Below are 21,902 nucleotides of genomic sequence, written 5' to 3' on the forward strand. Positions count from 1 at the left end.
CCCTTATGCACGCGAATATCATTGTTTTGTTGTGTATTTGACTCTTTTGAAAGACACACTTTCGAATTTTATCACCAGTGATAAATATTTAAGTGACTTGTTCATGTTGACTTAGCAGTTTATTGTGATGAAAACTGCCAAAGACCCCTGTTGTTCCTCGGAGGCAGCTTTTTTTCAGTGCCCCTGTTAGCTTTTTAAACGTGTTTTATCTTTTTTTATCTTTACTGCCGTGCCTTGACCTTCTGGGCCAAAAAGAGTTGAAGTTGGATTGGCATATAACTAGCCTAGGTCATTTTCTCATAATTAATTTGGTTGCTAAGCTAACCAAAGGCCAGAGACACCCCACTATGGGAACTAGTGCCTTTTGCCAGTTACAGGCATCATTTTCTAACCAGTGCGATAAACAGAAAACATGTAAAGACAGTTAGTGTGGACTACCAATGTGGTGTATGTGCTGTTATTGAGTGTTAAACATTGCTTTAAATCCTTCAGTTTTTACTGTAAGCTGTGAGTAAAAGTAAATCAAGAGAAAGCCATGTAAATTGTCCATAGAGTTTTAATGAAAAAAAAAACAAAAAAAAAAACAGCAATGTACCCATTTAACAACAAAAAAAATCAAGAAATCGTAAGATTTGGAGAGCCAAGCTCTTATATACAGCATATTGCACTAGAAAAAGAACAAACATCCCCTGTCCTCCTCCGTTCCCTCCGTTACTCTGCGTTCTGCACTGTTCCAAACACAGAGCAGTCCCAACGATAACACAGCCAATGCTTTAACAAAACCAAAAAAAAACAAATGCTACATCTGGCCTGGGTCTCACTTCATAGGACACATGAGCGTGAAATCCTTGAGACCACTCTGAACGTAAAGAAAGCAATGTGAAGACAATACAAACTCGCCGCGCGCACAGCACAGGAGTCTGAAATACGTTCCACTGTTCAGTTCATGTGTTCAAAGAGATATTGTGGTTTTCACTCCATTAAATTACATTCAAACCTTTAAGATACAGGGTTTTTTTTCCCAGGAATGTTGGACATGCATTTTTACTCCATTTACATATATCCAAAGAAGCCCTTGAACTGAGTGTCACATCAGACTTGGTAATATCCAAAAATGTAAGATGCCATACCATAAAAAAAAAAAACAATCATAGAAAAGCAACAAAAAAAAAGAAAAAAAAAGAAGCTGTGTTGCTGTAGTTCTTTCTTTGATGTATTCTTAGAAAAAGATATGGAAATTTTTTGCTAACATTTTTATATAAAGATAGCAACAATAGCTGTATCAAATTCATGTCTAATGTATAAAAAAAACACCAATCACAGCACTTGACAGTAAAGATGCACTCGTTGTTGGATACTCAAAAAGCGGATTGAAAAAAATCGATAAGAAAGACACTGAAGGTTGAACGCATTAAAAAAAGTTTCACTTGAGTCAGGGTTGCAAAAAAAGTGGTTGGTGACGACAGGCTTCAACCTATCCCACGTCAGAATAATACTGGGCACCATGGTGGCTCATTCCTCCTTCAAATGTAAAACCCGCAGCCGTACTAGACTGTAGACAATAAAGCACAAGAACCCAGGTAGGCTGGGTCGATACAGCATATTAAAGAGCTTAAAAAGTCTCAGGAATCTAGATGGGGAAGTTCAGCACAGGAGTAGAAAGAGAGAGGCGCAAAATACAGTATACAAGGTAAAAAAAAAAAAAATGTTGTTGTTGCTTTTTATACAGTGCACATTGATTGCAAACAGTCGTCTCTGGTTGTAAGAAGGATCTGCGAGGTGAAAGTCACCGTTTGTGCTGAGAGATGTCAAAGGTAGAGCCTGTGCCTCGTGAGCTGATGTGAGAAATCAAACTGATTCAGATGGTTTTCAATAAGTTGACCTCACAGAGCCCGAGTGAAACAAGAGCTGTGACCAGTGACCTTTGGGAAAAAAACCATGCCAAGTGTTGATGATGATGATGCGACAGGTCTGTTTACTCACAAGGCACATTTTTTTTTTTCTTTTTTAGTACATTTGATTGTCCGTTGTTTTCATAGAATTCGGCTCACACAGCGTTTGTGTGAGGATGCACGAGGCACATGGCTTTAGTCCAACCTCCCCGCACACAACACCGGCATCAAACACACAACTGAATGCACGTCAACTAGAAGAAAAAAGGACTGTACACACTGAGATAGCATCTATACAGTAGCACTGAGCGAATATACACACAAATAAATTAGAATAAATTATCCAAAAGAAGCCAAACAAAATGAATCTTCTTGTCAATAAAAGACAGGGAGTAGTTAAACAGCAGAGTGGGAGTATGAGCAGAGAGTGCGTCAGAAATAAATCTGAATTGGCTCAGCGTTCATTGTTTGCAGGAAACAAACTTTTGGTTTAGCTGTTGTTTTTTTTTTAAGTTTTAGAATAAAACCTGTAACACACTGTTGTGTTGAGTGAAAGTGTTTGGAAACAGAAAATCTAATGAAACATCTTTGCTTGCTCAGCGTCGTCCACCGCGTCGTGTCCTCGCTGAAAGGCAGAGTTTAGCGAACACTTCGTTACGCGCGTCAGCGTGATCAACACGATCAATAACTACTCCCTGAAAAAACATGAAAGAGAAATAAAAAAAAAAAAAAAACCATCAGTGTCTTCAAAAGTTCATATCATGAATCTACAACAGACTGAAAAAATACATCAAATGAGGAATTAGCATCTTATAGAAAGTCCGAGGAGACTTTTTTCCTTACATTTAGAAACGGTGGCTGTGTTGTTGCAAAATGCTAACGTAACAAGGACTGTCTCCGTTACCTTGAATGTGTCTGTGTGAGTAGTAAAAATGTCTTATTCTTAACTGTACAGAAGCTTTTCTTACAAAGTGAAGCAGAATGTACCACTGGCAGTTTGGTGAAAGAAAGCACTTGAATGAAAAGTTGAGGTGATACAAGCGTGTATCAGCACATCAGGTTTGAAGCAACTGTGTGAGATATTTGACTAAACCGGGAGCGAAAACAAGAAGGATAATGCATCTCTGCGGCTTTGAACTTTCTGTAACAAAAACATGCTTGTTGAGAGGTGTGTTTCTTTGACAACGCAAACATGTCTTGGGAAATGTCCTTTTTTTTTTTTTTTTTTTTTGATTGCAAATGCAACAAATCCCTAAGATTGTTCCTGCTTCTTTCCACTGGCTTTAATATTGCTCAGCCCTGAAAAAAAAAATATGCTGCCATTTCTCTCACGGGTAAATTCACAATGCAGCCAAGGGTGAAAGATTGTCAATCCAGCCAGAGAACGAAACCCCTGAAAGGCTTCAGAAAGTGATCAAATTCATCCAAAGACTTTCTGCCATGTGATTGTTTTTCCAGTTCCCTGATGGTCATCCCACAGAGGAGATTTGTTTGTCTTTGTGCTTATTTGGTTGAAATGTTACTGCAGATTTGGGAAACAGTAAGCACACTCTCCTACAAACACAGGATCACATATTCAAAGAGAACAATCTTGAAGTAACTCGCCTGTAACCTTTAAATTCAAGTATACGTGTGTGTGTTTTTTTTCTTTTAAATCAACAGGATGTCTGATCGACACAGTGGGGCACTTTAACAGCATGAGTGGTACTGGAGTTGGAGATGCGGATGGATGACACAGGTTGGTAAAAATGTTTCTACGTCTACAGTGGAAGCTGGTAAAAACACAGTGCCACACCAGCGTGTAACACATCATCTCATCAACCATTTTTTTTCTTTTTTCTTTTATTTTAAAAGCCAGTGTGGAACAGTCAAAGGAAAGTTCAGGGTGTGTTGTATCTCTGAGAATAAATTAGTAATGTGCCTCGAGTCCTCAAGGTTTGAAGTCACAAACTTCAGCGCAGAAATGTCCACATCCACAGTTGGTGTCCAAAAAAAAAAAAAAAAAAAAACTGGCCCAAATCTTAAAAAAGGATTCTCTGTCTTTATGGGTTCATTGATGCAAAAAGAGTTGTTGCACTGTGGCAGGAGAGAATAAGGCATTCCCTGGACTGATGGAGGTCCTTCAAGACTTGAAATACCAAATAAAAAGAGCAGTTTACTGTACAAAATAGGTAATCTTACAAATATTTCGAAAATATCTCTTTAAACACATTGTCTCCTTCTTGGAAAGACCAAAGAAAAAAAAAAAAGACGAAAAAAAAAAAAAAGTAACAAAAGAAATGTAATCAGTCTCCGTCCAGCGGTGACTCGTGTCTTCTTCATCTCATCTTCAATTAGAAAACAACAAAAAAATCCGAACCCGTGTTCCATCTTACAGTGCCATCTCTTAAAGTCTGGTCCCTCAACCCTGTGAGGAAGGGGAGAAGGCGGGAGACAAAGGGGCCGAGACAAAGCCAAGCAGGCAGCCCCTTCATCTCTGCGCTCCTCTCAGGCGAGGGAAGAGAGCCTCTCTTTGAAACAGAAAGCCAAACAGGGCCACGGTAAGGCGCATCCAGGCCGGCAGGTTTTGTCTCTGATGCCTCATAAACTGCAGACAGAAGGAGACATAAACATGAGTTTTATTAGCACGTCGGAGTTCATGGTTATATCACCAACACAAAGACTGACATACTTTCATCATCAGAAAAAAATGACTTCACACACTTCATAACATCAGGTTCTCTATGTGAACTGTGGTAAACCCTGTGGGTGCTGAAACCATGTGATCAGACAGACTGGATGTTTCCACAACATTAGCTTGTGTCTAGCAAACAAGCGTGTCAGAAGCACATCCTGTCTCACACAGGTACACGGTGACGTCTGGAAGTCTGCAACATCTCTTCAGGAGCTTTCAACTACCAGTCAGATAGTCTTATTTTAAAACTGCACTACCTCCCTTAAAGCCTTGAGGAGTTTTAGATGAGATTGAAAATGTGAAATTAATACACGAGAGCCAATGTTATTCTCGCTAAGCGTTCGCAAACAATCGGAGAAAAAACACTCAGAACATGTTAAAAGGACATTTTAAATGCAGGTCATCTTGCTGTTGAGTTGAAACTCAATATCAGGAAAGTTCACAAGTACTTAACAAGTAATATTTTGAAAGGGATTGAATGCCATTTCCTGCACTGTGAGAAGGATTTGGCTTGCATTAATCGAGGCGATGGGTAAGCTCGTTTTAAATGTTGGCTTCTAAACAAGAACCTTAAAGCGTGCTTTCAAAGAACAGGCTTCTTATTTCATCACAGCGCTCCCGTTTGAGCAAAGTCAGCTGAGTGATGATCAAAAAAACAAAAAAGGTTGTCGAGGAAGCTGAAAGTGCTCCCTCCTATAGAGCTGCCTTCTCCCTGCTCGGCCCTGCGAACTGACTTCAGTCACATGAAGGGATTCCTGCTGCAGCCTGCCCCCCCCCCCCCCCCCCCCCCCCCCCCCACACACACTTTGCTCCTCATCTCTGATCCTGCTCAGCCTCCCCTCCGCGGCTTTCTCTGAACACTCAGATGTTTCAGCCTGTTGCATAAGCATACTTGTAACCATCCCTCTCCCTCCACGCTGCATCAAGGTCTCTAGCAGCCCAGCAATCAGAGCCCGCCACAGGCTATTTAATGCAGAACAAGCAGACTGAACTGAACTGAACCAGCACCGCTAAATGTAACCTTAATTGTCCTTAATTGTCCTTAATTCTATGCTGCTGAGCTCACTTAAACAGCACCCTGGTTTGTTCCACATGAGGCTCATCTTTCTGCCTGGGTAGCAGGGAATTGTGTGTTTTTGTTTGCTATTTGAGGATAATGCAAATTTGAGCTTGGATTCAATTTCTTCCCCCGAAAATTAGCTAACGCAACATCTAGTTCATCTAATTGGATGTCGTTTTCAGTCTGTCTGGAGCGGTTTTCTCCACTTTTCTTATTCATTTTTACTTTTAGAAGCTTTTTCAAAGAGAACTAACTTTGTGTTTTGTTTTTGTTTTAATCAGCGTGTCGTCTCTGCTGACCTCAAGAAGAAAGAAAACTGCCTTCCAGCAATTTTTTTTTTATCATTCTAGTTGGAAGAAAATGGATTTGTCCGAGCATCGGGTTATTGTATTAATAAAGTATGACCACGCAAAATATTACTATGCTGTATTGATTTTCCCGACACAAGTAGAAATGTCCTCAACATATTGGTATTCCATTGGCCGCATTAAGTAGTTTGAACTCATACATAACACTCAAGCTGCTAAAACAATCTACTCCACATAAACAGAAGCCCACACATGAGCCCACACCAGCCACTTCTGCTCGGAGAGGTGAGTGAAAAAGTCTAACAATAGCAAGCAGACACAATAGAGAGAAGCGATTGGATATCATAAAGGACCACTTGTGTTCATTCTCCCCCTTTGGAGTATTCCTGCAGCCGCAGCAGTATCAGATTCTGCAGGATAAAACCAACTCCGGCGCAGACAGCCGACAAAAAAGTTAAAGACAACGACGACAAAAAAAAAAAAAAAAAAAGTCTCTTATCTCTGTGTCACAGAGTTGCCACAAAAAAAAAAAAAAAAAAACCAAAACACACAAAGACGCACACACTGAGCCAGTCAGCGGGACAAGTGAGGTATTGTGGGTAGCCATGAGTCAGATTCTATTTTTAGACGCACGTATAAACAGACGGCCAAGTCTACCCAGACACAGGCGCGCTTCACTCGTGCTGGCGAAAAGACGCGCAGAGCTCACCTGCTCCGTCTGGATCTTTGTAGTGTTTGTCAAAATCATCTTCTCTCCTCTTTATTTGTTCTCTTTCTTTATCTACCACACCGTCGAGTGCTTTTTAAAACCACACCTTGTTGTCAACAAAGATCCCCCCCCCCCTCTCCCCCGTCTAAACAGTCACCCAGTCAGCAGCAGATAAGAAACATGCCCCTCCTCCCCCCTCCATATTCTGTACTCATTAACTGGCTTCACAGTCGTACGACTTCTGAGAACTCTAACCAGTAACTGCTCGATAAACACTGATAAGTTCAAAACCCAGTCAAACAAAGTAAGTGTCTTATGTGTAGCATCGATTTTGTTCATCAACAAGCAGAACTAACATCACACACATCATCATCGGCCTCTATTTCCTCACGCAGCCTGCAACGATCACCCGACTTCAACATTTCTGACAGCCTTCAAAAGTTCTCTTTCATCCTGCGTTTGTGGTATTTCTAAGCGTACAAAAAAGTCAATACGAGGAACGGGGACATGCCTGTTGACTTTCGGATGAACACCAAAGTAGTGAACAGCAGGCTGGCTTTGCCTTTTCAACCACAGAGAGGCGACAAAGGGATACAGGGAAGTGGTTGGAGACAGGGGGGTGTCATTTAATCCGCCCCCCCCCCCCCCCCCCCCCCTTAAAAAAAAGAACAAAAAAAAGTTGTTGGGAGCATTAAAAAGCTGAGGAGGTGGATTTCACTCTTTTGTTTTGTTTTCCTCTGTCCTCCCTGAGTAACATATATCCCTATTATACCTGTTGACTGTAAATGCATGCTATTGATACCGGTGACAAATCACCTGTAAGCCTCTGCTCATACGCAGGTGCTGCTCAAGTCTTTTGGAAAAGAAAAAGATTAAAAACTTTACATCACGATGAAAACGCTGAAGACAGAAAAGAGTGCAGTAGATTGCTCAGGGTCAGTGACAACTTTGTTTTTGTTAAGTTAAAATGAACTCCTGTCGACTTGGTATGGTTTGGCAGAGAAAGTGGTTGATTGTCAGCAGAATGTGTTTGTATCCAGTGTGAGTTGGGATCAGCCAAGATGAGCTATTGTTCTGCCTCTTTCTCCAAATGAATGAGCCACACATTGCTGTTTAATACAGTTCATGTATGTTTCTTATCAAATGAAAGATGACTTGAATTACTGGCTTTCCAAGTAGAGAATCTGTCTGAACAAATTCTAATTCTAAATCTGCTTTTCTTTGCATTGCCCCCCCCCCCTTTTTTTGTACACTCTCTGCAGGTGATTGTTTGAATGGGGAGTTCATCTGAGGGTCCACTTCATCGTTTGGGAGTCAGGCTTACCAGTTCAACATGATCCTGGTGGAACTTGTCTCCTATCTCTCGGAGTTTGCGACCGATTTGCGCCTCGACGCTCACCCCCGCCTGCTCCTCCGGCCTTTCCGCCATCCTGTCGTCTTCCTCCCCTCTGTCTTCTTCCTCCTCCTCTTCTATCTGCCCCTCTCCTCTGTCCTCCATGGGCTCAAACTGAGCAGGGAAATGTGAGCGTAATCCAGCATTGCCTAAAAGGAAACATCAAGCCTTTTAAACTTGTGTTGAATCTCCGCCACGCCGGGAGGTGATGTCAAGGTGAGGAGACATTACTGATATCAGCTCAGTACAACCACTTGTGTTTTTCTTGTTGGTTTTCATAAGTCATGCTTCAAAATGCCTCAGAAAATGGTTTTCTACACTGCTTTTTTTTTTTTTTTTTCTCAAACACAAAACAACTTTTATCAGATCTTCTCAGAGGGACAAAATGACAACACACTCAAAGTACAAGTGAAGAGTCAGCGAACATTAAGGCGTAACAATGTCGTTAGGGGGAAGAACTCAAACACCTTATTGATTCCACAATGGCCTCAGTGAACAGCAGCTTTTTTTTTTTTTTTTCCTTTCACAGCTGTGTCACTGAGTTCGCACATGGCCTCCAGCATAACTCCTGCCATCACGCCACTCGGAGGGAAAACATTTTGTTATGTTATCATGTTTGCAGAATGCGCTGCTATTCTGCCACACAGAGAGAGCATAATACCTCGGAGGAAAGGGAGCACACTAGACCGGGGCATGACATCAATTACTGGTCAGCTCACAATGAACCCCAGTGTCTGTGACTGTGTTGAGACGTTTTCGCGGAGGACAATATGAACGCTGACACTGACTCAATAAACAAACAAAACTCTACTTCAAGTAGATTCAATTAAGGTGATGTCACACTGATTTGATTAGATATAGGACGACTATATTGGATTTAAACGGTTGCACGTATTAGGGTTGGAATGGGCCTTTATGTAGGCACAACATACGTGTTGTTTATGTTGATTGGTTAAAGAAAAGGATCGTGTTTCAAGGAATTAACAAAGACATGATCTGCGTGGGTGACCACCATTTATCAGATTAAACATGTATTTTTAGAGCGTTGAGTAAGGAGGATGAATTCAAACAAAAGGTTTCTTGTAAAGGGTTGCATGGTTGCTGAAGGTCTCAGTATGTGTTTTATGGGACGAGGGGATCTCCTAACTACGAGAAATCAAACGTCTAAGATTGTGCGATTTAAGAAAAATAAATGGTTTTTTTTTTCTCCTTTATTTGACAAGGAAGGCTGAAGAGGAGGGAAATGTGTGTGTGTGGGGGGGGGGAGTTGTTAGTGGCATTGGAAACAGCGATCAGTGGGTTGAGAGCTGTCGTCTCCATACATGAGTCACCTGCTCTTTCAGCTGAGCTAAACTGGCATCGCGACTGTGTGGAAAACTTAAAAAGGGAATACGCTTCGTTACATGTCCTGAAAAACAGAAAAGATTCCACTCTCATCTCGTCTGACACTTCAAATCAAATTGACAGGTTTAATCACTCGGGTCTTTGAGGACAGTTACCTCCCAGACAAAAGGAATGACTAATAATCTACACACACTCAGTGTCTAAAACTGTAAGCTAACATCCCCGTCAGCAGGCTCAGAGTAGTATTATCTCCCCCCCCCCCCCCCCCCCCCCCCCCTCCTTACCGTGAAAGGGTAAGTGAGGCTGCCGGTGCAAGTTGCACGGCAGCGTGTCGACGCTGATGCTGTTGTTGTTATGGCTCTGTGAAGTAGGCATGGCAGCGGTGATGGCGGCGAAGGCCTGTCCGGCTGTGATCTGTGTGGATGGGTCTTCGTATTTGATGTCCCTGAAGGGAGTTCCCCAGAGGTGCGAGATGGGCCGTGACATGTCCTCCTCCTCATCATCCATCCGACGCCTCAGCGGTTAAGTCCCTGAAGAGAGGAAGGGGAGAGGAGATGGAAACTTTAGGATTAGGTGTACGGCGATGCAGCACAACTCAGCAGCGCCAGTTGAGACGAGGTCATTCTTTCGAGACACTCAATGGGCTGGTCCACTCCCACATCACTCCTGGTCCCATGTCACACTGTCAGAATCTAGATCCTCTGACCAAAGACTTCCAGAGATTCCAGGACCAAGTGTTATGGGGACAGGGTCTTTTCTGAACCCCCAAAACACTCACTGCGCTTCGATCAAATATAATTTGTTATGAGAAACTCTGCCCGATGGTAAACAGAAAATGATCGCACATTATTTACATGTCAATAATTCATGATTCATACTAACGCCCAGTAAGAGGGCTAATGTAGTGTGAGGTTATACTGAAAACAAACACGCAGCGCAGACTCGGATCTGCCAATGTTTACTGGGTGTAAAGAAAAGGTCGTAAAAACACAGGAGACCAGCTGTAGCTAAAGCGTAATCTCCTATAATGTAGTGATCGGCAGCAACAGGAGCCAGACGTATGGAAGCACCCTCTGTATGAGGACTCCGTGGGTGGCTAAAAATGCTCAGCCAGATTTGCCAGCCTCCCACAGCAGATTTGGCCAACCTGTTTCTGATAATGTGCCAATCAAAATCCATCGAGACGTTTGCTTTTTTTCTTCTTTTTTTCCCCCCTTGCAACCATTAATCTTGAATAGTGTGCCACAGAAGAGAGCCCAGTCAGGGGATTAGCATCCTCTCACACAATTCTGCAGCTTAACATTAACACGTATGTGGTGTTTCCTCTCTCTCACTCTCTTAATCGCACAGTCACTGGATAGCTGTATGTTTACACTGACAATCCACAAACAGATACAGTAGCGGAAGGCGTGTGAGTGAAACCCCCAGTGAAACCAAAGTTCTGGCGAGACTGTCATGTGCTGCCACCGTTTCATGAGCGAGACGGCGAGTTTCACTGCATCCTCCTGTAAACAATCACACTCTTCCTTGTTGGCCACGCGCCACAATCTGCACTGCTCTTCCATCTTTTGTCAAGGGTGCCTGCCTGTCTTTTTCCTTTTGTTGTTTGTGTGTGTGTGTGTGTGTGTGTGTGTGTGTGTGTGTGTCAAGACAGATGGGCTGGGTTGACTGGCAAATGCAAAAGTTGAAACTGGATATACTGGTATTGTGTTTACCGAGTGATGCAGCCCCATTTGTGCGTCTCATTGTGAAAGTGTCCTTTGCATGATGTCATATCATATGGAGTCAAAAGAGGAAACTGCAATTTAATCGGCCGTGGAAAAATACTGTCTGTGGAGCTAGACCACATTATTAGCATCAGATGATTGTCTCTGGATTGGACTGACTGTTTTTTGGGGGTAAATGATAACATATTATGACTCACAATAGACCTGCCTTCCAGCGTGCCCAGAGCATATAGTCTACATGAATTAGTTGTGCAAAATTGCACACAGCCCTTATCTGTGTTTACTCCTCAATTCATGCTTTGCAAGAACTCTCTGCAAAAGTACAAGTCGCTCCTCAAGTGTACACACCTATGTTGTGTGTCAATGAAAATGTGTGTGTGCTGTCTTAAATTTCCCCTGGCAGGCAACAGAATACTGGCAAGATTGCCATAGTGTCAGACACATAAAAAAAACAAAACAAACATAGACACACGAAGAAAGACATTATACACACATGTACACAGTACACACACACACACACACTGATACACACTGCCTGGGGCATCAGGGAGGCCTGGCATCCAGCACAGCGCTGGTCAGAGGCTCAAAGCAGCAGCAGAGAGTGGCTCCCTCTGCTGCACCATCTGTGCACTGGGCTCTGCTCCATGTTCAGGGTGGGGGTGCACCCAAGGTGAGCTCTGAAGCTATTTCCCCCACCGCCTTCAAGTAACCATAGGAAAACGTATCCTGTGGTTATCAGTGTGCAAATGACAGGCTCCAATTAAGTCATGAACCCATCTTTAGCAACAGCATTTATCCATAGTTCAGTTGGCCTCTAGGCTATATGTTTTGCAATCAGGGTTATTATTATTATTTTTTTTTTACTTTTGTTGTACGTTGAAGTTACTTTAGCCTAAAACACAACACTGGTGTATCTGAACGAAATGGAAATGGTATCAAATGCGACTTGGAAGGTGGTTGCGTTTGCTCAAAAGTAGGCTCTGGAAGACCACTGCGGATGCTCTGCGTGTCGACCCGCATCAAGAGCTCAATGACCGGGGCAGCTCAGAGCGAACACCCCGAGGATCAACCGAGGAGGATAACATATAATAACAACCGACAGCCGAAACATCTACTAGAGTAGAAAACATAATTCTCAGCAAAAAACAAAAACAAAAACATTTTAACAAATATGTGTTGGCTATTTAAATGTGGGATATGTTTTCAAAAGGATCCTGTTTGTTTGTTTCTAGTCAAATAGGTGAAACTCGAGGCAGATTTTTTTTTTCTTTCACTCGTGATTTCACAGCATGATTGAAAATGAGGACAGTTTCATAACAGCTTTACTCGCACTGATATCATTGCAACCATTATTAGGCTGTCCTCCTTTGACTTTCTCCTCTCACACCAGTTACAACTCTTCTCCAAAACAAACAGATAACAGCGAAGGCAGAGAACAAATCTGCAATTAACAAACAATGTGTTTGGACAAACGCTTAGCAGGTCTTTCTAATAAGGCTGGTTGCACATTGGTGGTGTATAGCTTCGGTGACATGTTGGATTGTTGTGTAACGACAGGACAGTAACGTTACAAACCAACAACATTACGTCTCACAAAACAGCCGACAATCAACCGGGACCGTGAAGAGTCCACGCGAGCGAGCGCGCGCGCGAGCTGATGGATGCAAAGCGGTCACATCGTCATTTATCCACGCAGTCCGATGAAACAAGCGAAAGAAAGACTTAAAAACAATACCGAAATCTACATCCATTAATGCCACCTCTGGCATATGTAAACCCCTCCTACAGGTCCGCTCACACCGTCTCTCTGCCCGGGCATGCCCGAGCTGCCCGCACATTTGAAGCGCGCGGCGGTGTAAAGGCACCACTTTGTATCTTTGAAAGTTTGTACAAAAACGCCTGTTAAACTCACCGCCAGCAAAAGCGCTTTCCGTTGTTGTCGGTGGTATCTTGACAACTTGCCGTTACCTTGTTTCCGACGGACTGTACTCATACGACTCGTATCCCTCTTTGCATTACAACCACTCATAGAGTCGAGGTTTGCTGAGTCGAGAGAGGTTGTTTTTTTCCCCCCTCTGTCAAAGCGGTCCGCCTCGACGGCCGGGACCCGCCCATTCTTAATGATGGGAAAGGAACAGAGTCAGCTATAGGGTGTCATGCAAATACAACACACTGAAAGGACAACACAACGTTGTTGCTTTTGAGACGCACGTCAGTCTAAATATTATTAGCATGGCGAGGGCTTAAGGAAGCGTTTAGGCTATTTAGTTTCATTGAGGAGTGAGCAATATCTCTTTGTAAATATTATTAAGAATCATTCAAAATCATGTTGCCTCGCCTAATAATGTCACTTTAGTAAAAGTGCAGTAAACTTAGTGTTAGTTAAATGCACTCGAAGGACCAAGCCAGGGCATTAAACTTACGACAATATGTCAGACAGCACCTATGCACAATTCTTAATTTTTAGGCTATAGAATAGAGATATCTGTTACATAAATGGGCCTACGTTAAGCTAAATTACTTGTGTATTTGTGTTGTCGTAGAATACAATATAAAATGGAGAACCCTCAGGCAATAGCCTACTTCAACTATTTTATTATACTATATATCCTACTCTATGTGGTAAATAAACCTGTAATGGCTTCATCGTGTGCCAAATGAAGTGATATTTTTCTGTGGGTTTGTATTTCTGAATAACTTTCGAATTAAAAATAAACAAAAGTAGTGCTATAAAACATATGAAGCTGAATCTGTATTGTTGTTGACATGAAAAAAATATTGTACCTGGCACTTTAAGAGAACAGTGTTCCTCGCAACCATAAGCTGGTGACACGCAGTGGACCAATCAGGTGGTTTGTTTTGGTCCCGCCTTCTGCTTCGGGTATCTTGACACGTGGAGGGGAAAAAAAAAAAACACAAACCCAGATAAGGCATGTGACTGCTTTCAGCTCTGCTCAGCTGATTGGGAGCTGCAGCTAGAGTGATAGTACCCACCCAATAACTGGGGTCGGTGTGGTAATGAATTGTGTATTGTCAAGGCAACAAATAGATTCATTGATTTAATTGTCACACATTACTGTCAGTGTCCCATTGTACAGTAATGTCAGGTGTATACATTTTATATAATATGTAATGCAGTAGAAAGAAATATTGACATGAAATACATCTTTATCTGTGTTCTTTTTAAAATATTATTCTGAATACAACCACTAAAAATTAAACATTACATAATAAAAATGTACAATGAAAAACATCCAAAAGCAGATGATCTTAACCAACCTGAAATAGTGTGACTTGACTTAACTTAAATATAAAATAATATGACATTGTATGATGTAATCTTACATAACAAAACAACAGTGAGGTTAAAGTGTCCTCAAATGCATCATGGCTTTATAGTAACTCGACAACTATACGCATTGATGTACAGTGTAAACATACCGTGGAGCCATTTCAGTCCTGACCCTGAGGGCACCCATTGTTTAACATGATGTCCTCAACTGATGGATGCACAGTGACAGTGAACTCAACCACATCCCTGGCTGGTGAGCCCCATTGCGTGGTGAGGGACACGCCCTTTCATGGCATCACTCAAAAGAGAAATGTACAATGAAATCAAGCCTTAGCTGCAAAACGGGGTTACTGAGTTCAAAACAAGCTCCCAAGAAGAGGGAGATCTGACTATCTGGTGTGAGTCAGATTTTTTCCCAGGAGACAACTTCTGGATGAAAGCCAATGCTGTTGGTTTTCATCATGTTGTGTAGGTCAGCCAGTACAGGATGTTGTGTGTGTGTGTTTTTAACACTGTCCCACTTCTTTATAGTACAGCTGGTAATGTGCAAAGTCTGATTTTCTCAACTTCTCACAAGATTCCCATGCACAGCTTTCTGGCAGATCAGCAAACAACCCCTGCTCAGCCATGTCATAAGCTCCCCAACCCCCCATCCACACTAACCTACTGCCTCCAACTCCAATCCTACAGTGAAAGGGACCCCACCCAAAATTTGGAATTAGACATCTGATGGTGGTTGTTTTTGCTAACTGTTTTTCTCTTTTTTATGTGTTGTGTTGGTGGAGACATTAATGAAATGATTGTTTAAGCGGATAGCATAGAGTTTGAAGCATAATATAACATTTTTGCAGTTTTTTTTGCTCTAAAACCCAAAACATAGGCTATTATAAACTCAATGAATGGCTGTGCATTAAGCTAAAATTGAAGGTGATAATTATTTATGCATACACATTCCTTCTTTTTCAACTATGACCCAGTGGCAAAGTCTTGAATATGAAAAGAATTTGTAGTTTACAGCTGTAACATAGCGAGTTATAAAAGCAAACTAAAGGATAAAAATGAACAAGAGTTAAATGCCGACTACAAATGCTTATTTTCTCTCCTGTTGAATGATGTTTAGGTATTTATGATTTGAAGGACAAAGCTGAGTTTTTTGAATATTAATAAATACCTCTTGATTAAAGCGCCGTTTGAAGATTAAAAAGATGAGATAAAACAAAAACAAATTTACCCACTGGAATTAAAAAGTTTAAACATCATTTTTGCTACAGTTTGATGTGCGATTCTGGCTTTTAAAGCTAATTTCAGAGGTTGAACCTTCAAAAATTAATTAGTCCACTGTGAGCTGCATTTGAAAAACAAAGAAAAAAAATCCAATCGCCCATGAGCATTTCAGCGCTCCTCCCTTGGCTCCCTTTATCAATAACTAATTAATGTTCCCAAAAAATAGCTCCAAGAATAGAGCAATTCAATCACAGTCATTAATTCCATTAACAATGGACTCTGGGGTATACTGTAGTTTTTCTATCAGTTTCATGTGTTTTGGTAAAGTCTTTTTCAACAGTGTTAACTACATTTGGGTTGCAAATCTGATTCCCCCCCCCCTCCCCCGTGTTGTTAGAGAACATAACATGATGTGCTGTCAATGCAAGACTAGAAATCCAGACGTCATGCATTCTGCAATCTCATCCTCTGTTTTTAAGCTGTCTTTTACTTTCAATCGCGCTGTTTGAACCCTTTTGAAGAGGGAAAACAGCCTTTGTGTCAGTGCTGAACTCACAACTTGTCATCTAAACTGAAACTTCCAGTACCTCTAATGTGTCAGTAGCAACGGCAGAAAATGTGTCCTCGCCCATTTTTATTCCAGCAATTTTCCCAAGCGAGGCAGTCAAATATTATCCACTATGAGTTATTTCTGACTTTGTGCTGCCAGCAGTGGTGCGAAGGCTCTGGATCTTGAATTTTTTCAAAGATCTCTGCATAATGATACAATTTGCTTTGTGTCTTTTTCCCTAATGGTGCCTGACGTCCAGACGCTTTGTCTTCAATCTTCAATCCGTTCCGCACCCAAACAACTCCATCCGTGTTTGTGCTTGTACTGCATGCACTCCCGCATCACAATTTTATGGTTTTGATCCCTTTGCCGCTTCATTATCTACCTAAATCCTTGTTTTTAGGGGGCTGTTTTTCACATAAATTGATTGTGAAATTTCATGACAGAGCTGCCAAGTTTTCACAGGTTATTGGAAACCTCTGTCCGCCTCCACACACCCCTCCTCCTCCTCCCTCCTGTTCTGTCAACACCTCTTGATTTTAACCACAGGTACAGCAGGGGCTCTGCCAATAAACACTGCTCTCCCTGAGTTCATCCAGAGGTAACACATTTGATGCCCAAAACCACCCGAGGGGAAACACTATCTTACTTTCATTATGCATGTTTTGACACTACTTTAATGTTGTGCATTAAATGTGAACCAATGCAGAAGTGACTCTGGGCATGTTTTTGGATGGAAATAATTTTGTTGCATTGTCTTACCGTTTGTCCTCACATGCTTCTAGCTGCGATGGCAGGATGGAGTGAATGAACTCCTAATGATTACGGAGCAGCAGGAGAATCAGCCATGGTGGTAAACAAACCATTCGTCTGACAGACTGGCAGCCTGATGACACCTTTGCAACATCCAAAACACTTCCTAGATCCAATTTGCAGGTGTCCTTGCACTGATGGATAGAGATACATTGTTTGTGTGACATTATTAGTTACCTATACTGCTTAGTAGCACCTATTATACAATGAAATCCATTGTTTTTCTACTCATTTATTGTGAATTGATTGTATTATTTAACACAATTGTCTAAACGACTATCTGGGATTTGTGAGTCAACTAGACTTGTTTGGTCTCAAAGACAATTCAACAATCATGTAACAGGCACCAATGCCTCATCAGTCATAACTTATTGACTCACTACTTCTGGAAGTCCTATGAATTAGTTGCCTAACACGCATTATAGACATTTCATAATCAGTCAATCAACTGTTCCAAAGTATTCTAACAAAGGCCTTTTGTTGGCCCTGCAGCTACAGATGACGAACATGGATATTTTTGAATTACTATTAACAAAGTGTTCTTCATCAAACCATTGACTCAACAACAATATCAAGAGCACTGAGTTATGTAATTGACTGGCATTTTTTTTATTGGTTTGTCTACTATAAACTTCTAAAGTACAGGGGAAAAAATCACTATACAATTTTTTTGATCACTAATATGTGTCCCTTGTCTGTCTACAAACCCTTCAATTATAAGACAGTCCATCCCCTCTGTCATTTGCCTGCTCTACTTTTCAGAAAATGTGTGCTTAAACAGGCAGTTTAGAAATGTTCCCTTCATGACATCACAAAGGGCAGTAACCCACAAGCCACTAAAGACCTTCGAGAGAAGGTGTGGTCAGACAAAGCTCATTTGCATTTAAAGCTACAGACAAACAGCCAGTTCTAAGCAGGGCTGAAATAGTGGGGTTTAAAGGCATGCTAAAATACAGGCTTGAAATGGATTTTTGGCAAAATACTAATACTAATACTTATTTAGACTTGTTAAAAAGGAAAATAATTAGCCATCAACTTTACTACTCCAAACTCAAAAATGTACATTTTAACACCTGCATTATCAACACCTATGATGGCTGCATTACATTTCACTTTGGCTTTGTACTTTTACATTGAAAACCCCCCCCAAAAAACAGCACCATTTCCATCTCTGTCAATACTCCACCTTTACACCCATAGACTACACCAGAGAGCATCGTTACAAAGCCCCATAACTCTGCCTTTATGAACCAAATACGTCTGTGATAAAGACTATTTGTGACTTATGCCACCTTTTTACAACTGATCTACAACAGGCATCTTATGGAAGAATTAGCACTTAGACATAAGTAAACATAATTTTGCCTTTGCTCAACTCTTCCTTGCTATTGTTTTTTTAAGGAAAATCTGTGTTTCTCGCAGGAAATTAACAAGTTCAGACGGTAGTTGGCCTGTTGGCTGGAGGGTGGGTGTGGGGTTAAAGTAAATCTGAGCAAAATAAAACAAAAAAAAAAACTAACCACAAACTCAATATGTACAGTATGTAAAAGGATGAATCTTTTCAATAATCCCAGTGTGCACTGGCTGCAGCTGCCCTTCATGCTGTGTTGTTAATTGAACCACCAAAGGAGGAGTGTGCATTTAAAGTCTTTATCTTCAGTTTTTGGATCAAACACAGTACTTTGGAACTGAGTTTGTTTGCCTAAGTTTGCAGCTACAGACTAGAGCAGTCCGTTACGCTATAGTCAATACATTTCTGATAGTTGATGTCAGCTGTAATCACCAGCTGATACCTGCAATATAAATACAGACAGTGAGATGAAACACAGAAAAGTCATTGCAGAAGAAAGCAATTGCTACACTCTGAAATATAAACAGTCTAACATGTTCTTTGTGAAATCCTGCTGAAAACTGAAGTTAAAATATATTTTGAAAGATCACGTATGGCCTTAATAGATCTGTTGGAGCAAATATTTTAGGTTGAGCTGTTGGAGCATCTGGAGCTGCTGTTGGAGCCCAGATACAGTACCCAGGAGGACTTTAATCAGGTGTGCTGTGAAGGCATCCGCCTTACCAATAATGCACTGTGGGAAACACTGCAAAATGAAGTGGACTCACAGTAGTCGTCTGTCTACTCAATCGCTGCTCTCGAGTTTAATTCTTGTAGCTCAGGGTGTACTCAAGTGGAATTAATGGGATTTTGGAAAGCCACTGTCAGATGTGATGAACTGCTCCTTTCTGTTCATAGAGGGTTCAAAGGGGGGAGGAGGTGGGAGAGATAACATGTTGGCAAAAGATATGCAAGTTTGTTTTTTCTAGGGTGGAGTAGACGAAACAATCTGCAAAACACAGAGACAGTAAATGTGTTACCTTGCAATCTTGACATGTTTTGAGTGCTGACATAGCTCAAAAGTTCTGGTGCCTTTTTAGAAGACGTACCGGTATGGGCTCCTCTCGTTCTTCACATCTGCTTAAATACAGCTCCTCTGAAAAGATGTCACACAATATTCTGAATAGTTCATTGGCTGCTAAAGTGTTGGTAGGTAGGTACTGCAGAGTGGATTAAAAAAAGAAAGTAACGTTAAATCATTGAAGGAAGGAGACATGGATGGAAATAGAGTTGGAGTTGCTCTTGTTTCTACGGTAACTGTCGATGGGGAGGTACCAGGGATGAAAGTGGAGAGAAAACAAACCTCCCCGCTCCGATGGCAACAGCACAGCAATTGGTTCTCGTTTCCTGCGAGGACAGGAAGGAAAAAAAAAACATAACAAGGTCCCCTAGTAGCCCAGGAGACACAGTTCGATGTTGCATCAGAAAGCAAAGAGGCAGGGCAAAATGAACACACGCTCACAAACACACACTCTCAACTCACACATACAAACACACACCCCCACTGCACTCACACACACAATCACATGCTCCACTTCACCATTCAGCCGCCCCTCCTGCTCTCTCTCTCTCTCTCTCTCTCTCTCACTCTCCCGCCAAAACATCTACAGCACGTGAAACCTGCCTAGAAACCGATAGGAAACTTCCGCCTCAATCTGATTGGCTGAGCTCCCTAGCAACCGCGTATGCACAACCAGCCAGTCAGATGCGTTGTGAGAGGCACACTGACCCAATGAAACAGATTATTCAGAGGCGCGGGCAGGCGCAGTGACCTGGTAACAGTCAGGAGAAGAAGTCAGGGAGACGCTGGAAGGAAAGAAGAAAACATGTACGTGATTGGCTGACAGATTTCTTCTTTGTTCTGATTGGCTTGATGCTCTTCTCTTTGCAGTCATTCATACATTTCTCTGCCTGCCTCAGCACTAGCACCTCTGTTTCCTACACCCTCAGCCGGTTCGTTCAATTTCCAGTGGCCACCCTGCCCTCAAGGAAATCCACTGCCCAAGGTCAAGGCAAAGACTGCACTGCAGAGACAGGATTGGTTTAGACACCAGGAGCAGAACAAGATCCTAGTAACAAGTCTACCTCATCATGTCAGCATGGGATTAAAGCCTGTGATCAACAACTTGTTAAACAACACAAGTGCTCTTCCTGTTGTGGCTGCTGATGAGCTTGTTATTGTGCTGCTTGTAATGGACATGGGCCAGTGAAAGGCGTAATTAGCTTTTTGCTTAATAATGCAGCATTGACAGGGCTGTTCTCCGGGCAAGTTACCCCACACAAATTAGCAAATAGGTTAGTTTGTTTTGAAAAACTTTGCCTTTTGAAGACAGCCCGGGCGAGGTCTGTTAAAATCTTTTTAAACATTCCAAACTGCTTGCTCCAGTAGTGTGGGGAATTAATGTCAATACCCTGCAGGATCACAAGTTCACATTGAATGGTTAATGAGTTGGGGGAGAGAAGGACTCAAATAATTCTGCATATCGAGCATGCCATGCATACTGCCTAATTTAACATAACTGCAGGCAGGAACTTACTCAGGCAGGAACATTATACTGCTATGATTAGTAAAAACAACATTATCATCCAACACAGAAATTGCTCATGGCTGCCTAACAAATTAGTTTATTCGGTTTGGAAGATAAACTGCATCCATATTAGAGATTTTTTTTATTCGCTATTAACAATAAACATTGCACTTTGTTACTTATTCTACACTGAATGATTCATTTTAAACTGCAAGGTGGAGCTAATAAGTGCTTTCAATCCTAACCAATAGTACAGGCGGCTGTTGTGTTTTTCATACATAAAGGCAGTAACAAATTTGAAGGGAAAACTACTCTGATATCTCATATTCTACTCTAAACAATATGTTACCACTAACCACAATTTGTTGATAACAGTGAAAATATAGTTAATTATTTGACGGTTGAACTGAATGCTTTCTTGCTAAAAGGTGAAAAAGAAGATACAGCCTTGCTATCTTTCTTGGTTATATGTCTTGTTTGTAGAAGTAGTTTAACACTTTATTAACAAACAAGACATCAAATAGTGACTTTGGCAATTAGTCGACCAAGATCGTCAATTGATTCTGTGCTAAGCTAGTTTACCTGCAGCTGGATGTAGTTTCAGAGGAGCAACATGTTGAACGTCTTTTTTTTTCAAAAGCATCAAAAGTCCACTCAAAGATATTCCAATTTATTATTTGTTGCTATCCTGCCCCCCTGTGTTTTGCATGTGCTCAGGTGAGTATGTGTCAGTATGCATGTTCTGTTTTATATGGTAGACTATGACTTTGTTAGAAGTCCCACGGGTCCTTGGTAGCCTGAGGAATTACGAGATGAAGATCACATTGCGTTTAGCAGTCATCACAGGAGGATTTCTCATTGGGAAATGTACTTTGATGCAATGTAAGATGTGAATTTATACCATATACTTCTAGTCAGGATGAATGAACTGTATATGTACTGTATACTAAATATGTGAAGGGCGTGTTAAGATCAGCATTCCCTGTGCCATCAAATAA

At 41.5% G+C, this 21,902-nt stretch overlaps 1 protein-coding gene and 1 long non-coding RNA gene across 2 annotated transcripts; both read right to left on the bottom strand.

The window, feature by feature from the left end:
* Positions 1-538: 538 nt before the first annotated feature.
* On the bottom strand, positions 539-13,208 carry bmf2 (BCL2 modifying factor 2). Its single transcript, XM_079346806.1, has 4 exons — positions 13,020-13,208; positions 9,665-9,910; positions 7,968-8,185; positions 539-4,479 (listed from the first exon to the last, which is right to left on the bottom strand). Exons 2-4 carry the CDS (start codon positions 9,885-9,887, stop codon positions 4,363-4,365), a joined length of 558 nt encoding a protein of 185 aa, XP_079202932.1. The 5' UTR covers positions 9,888-9,910; positions 13,020-13,208; the 3' UTR covers positions 539-4,362.
* Positions 13,209-18,544: 5,336 nt separating this feature from the next.
* Positions 18,545-19,962, bottom strand: LOC306823781. Its single transcript, XR_013779052.1, has 3 exons — positions 19,357-19,962; positions 19,105-19,224; positions 18,545-18,779 (listed from the first exon to the last, which is right to left on the bottom strand). It is a non-coding gene; the product is annotated as an uncharacterized lncRNA (long non-coding RNA).
* Positions 19,963-21,902: the final 1,940 nt, after the last annotated feature.

Source organism: Symphodus melops (assembly GCF_947650265.1).
Source record: "Symphodus melops genome assembly, chromosome: 1".
Classification (NCBI taxonomy): Eukaryota; Metazoa; Chordata; class Actinopteri; order Labriformes; family Labridae; genus Symphodus; species Symphodus melops.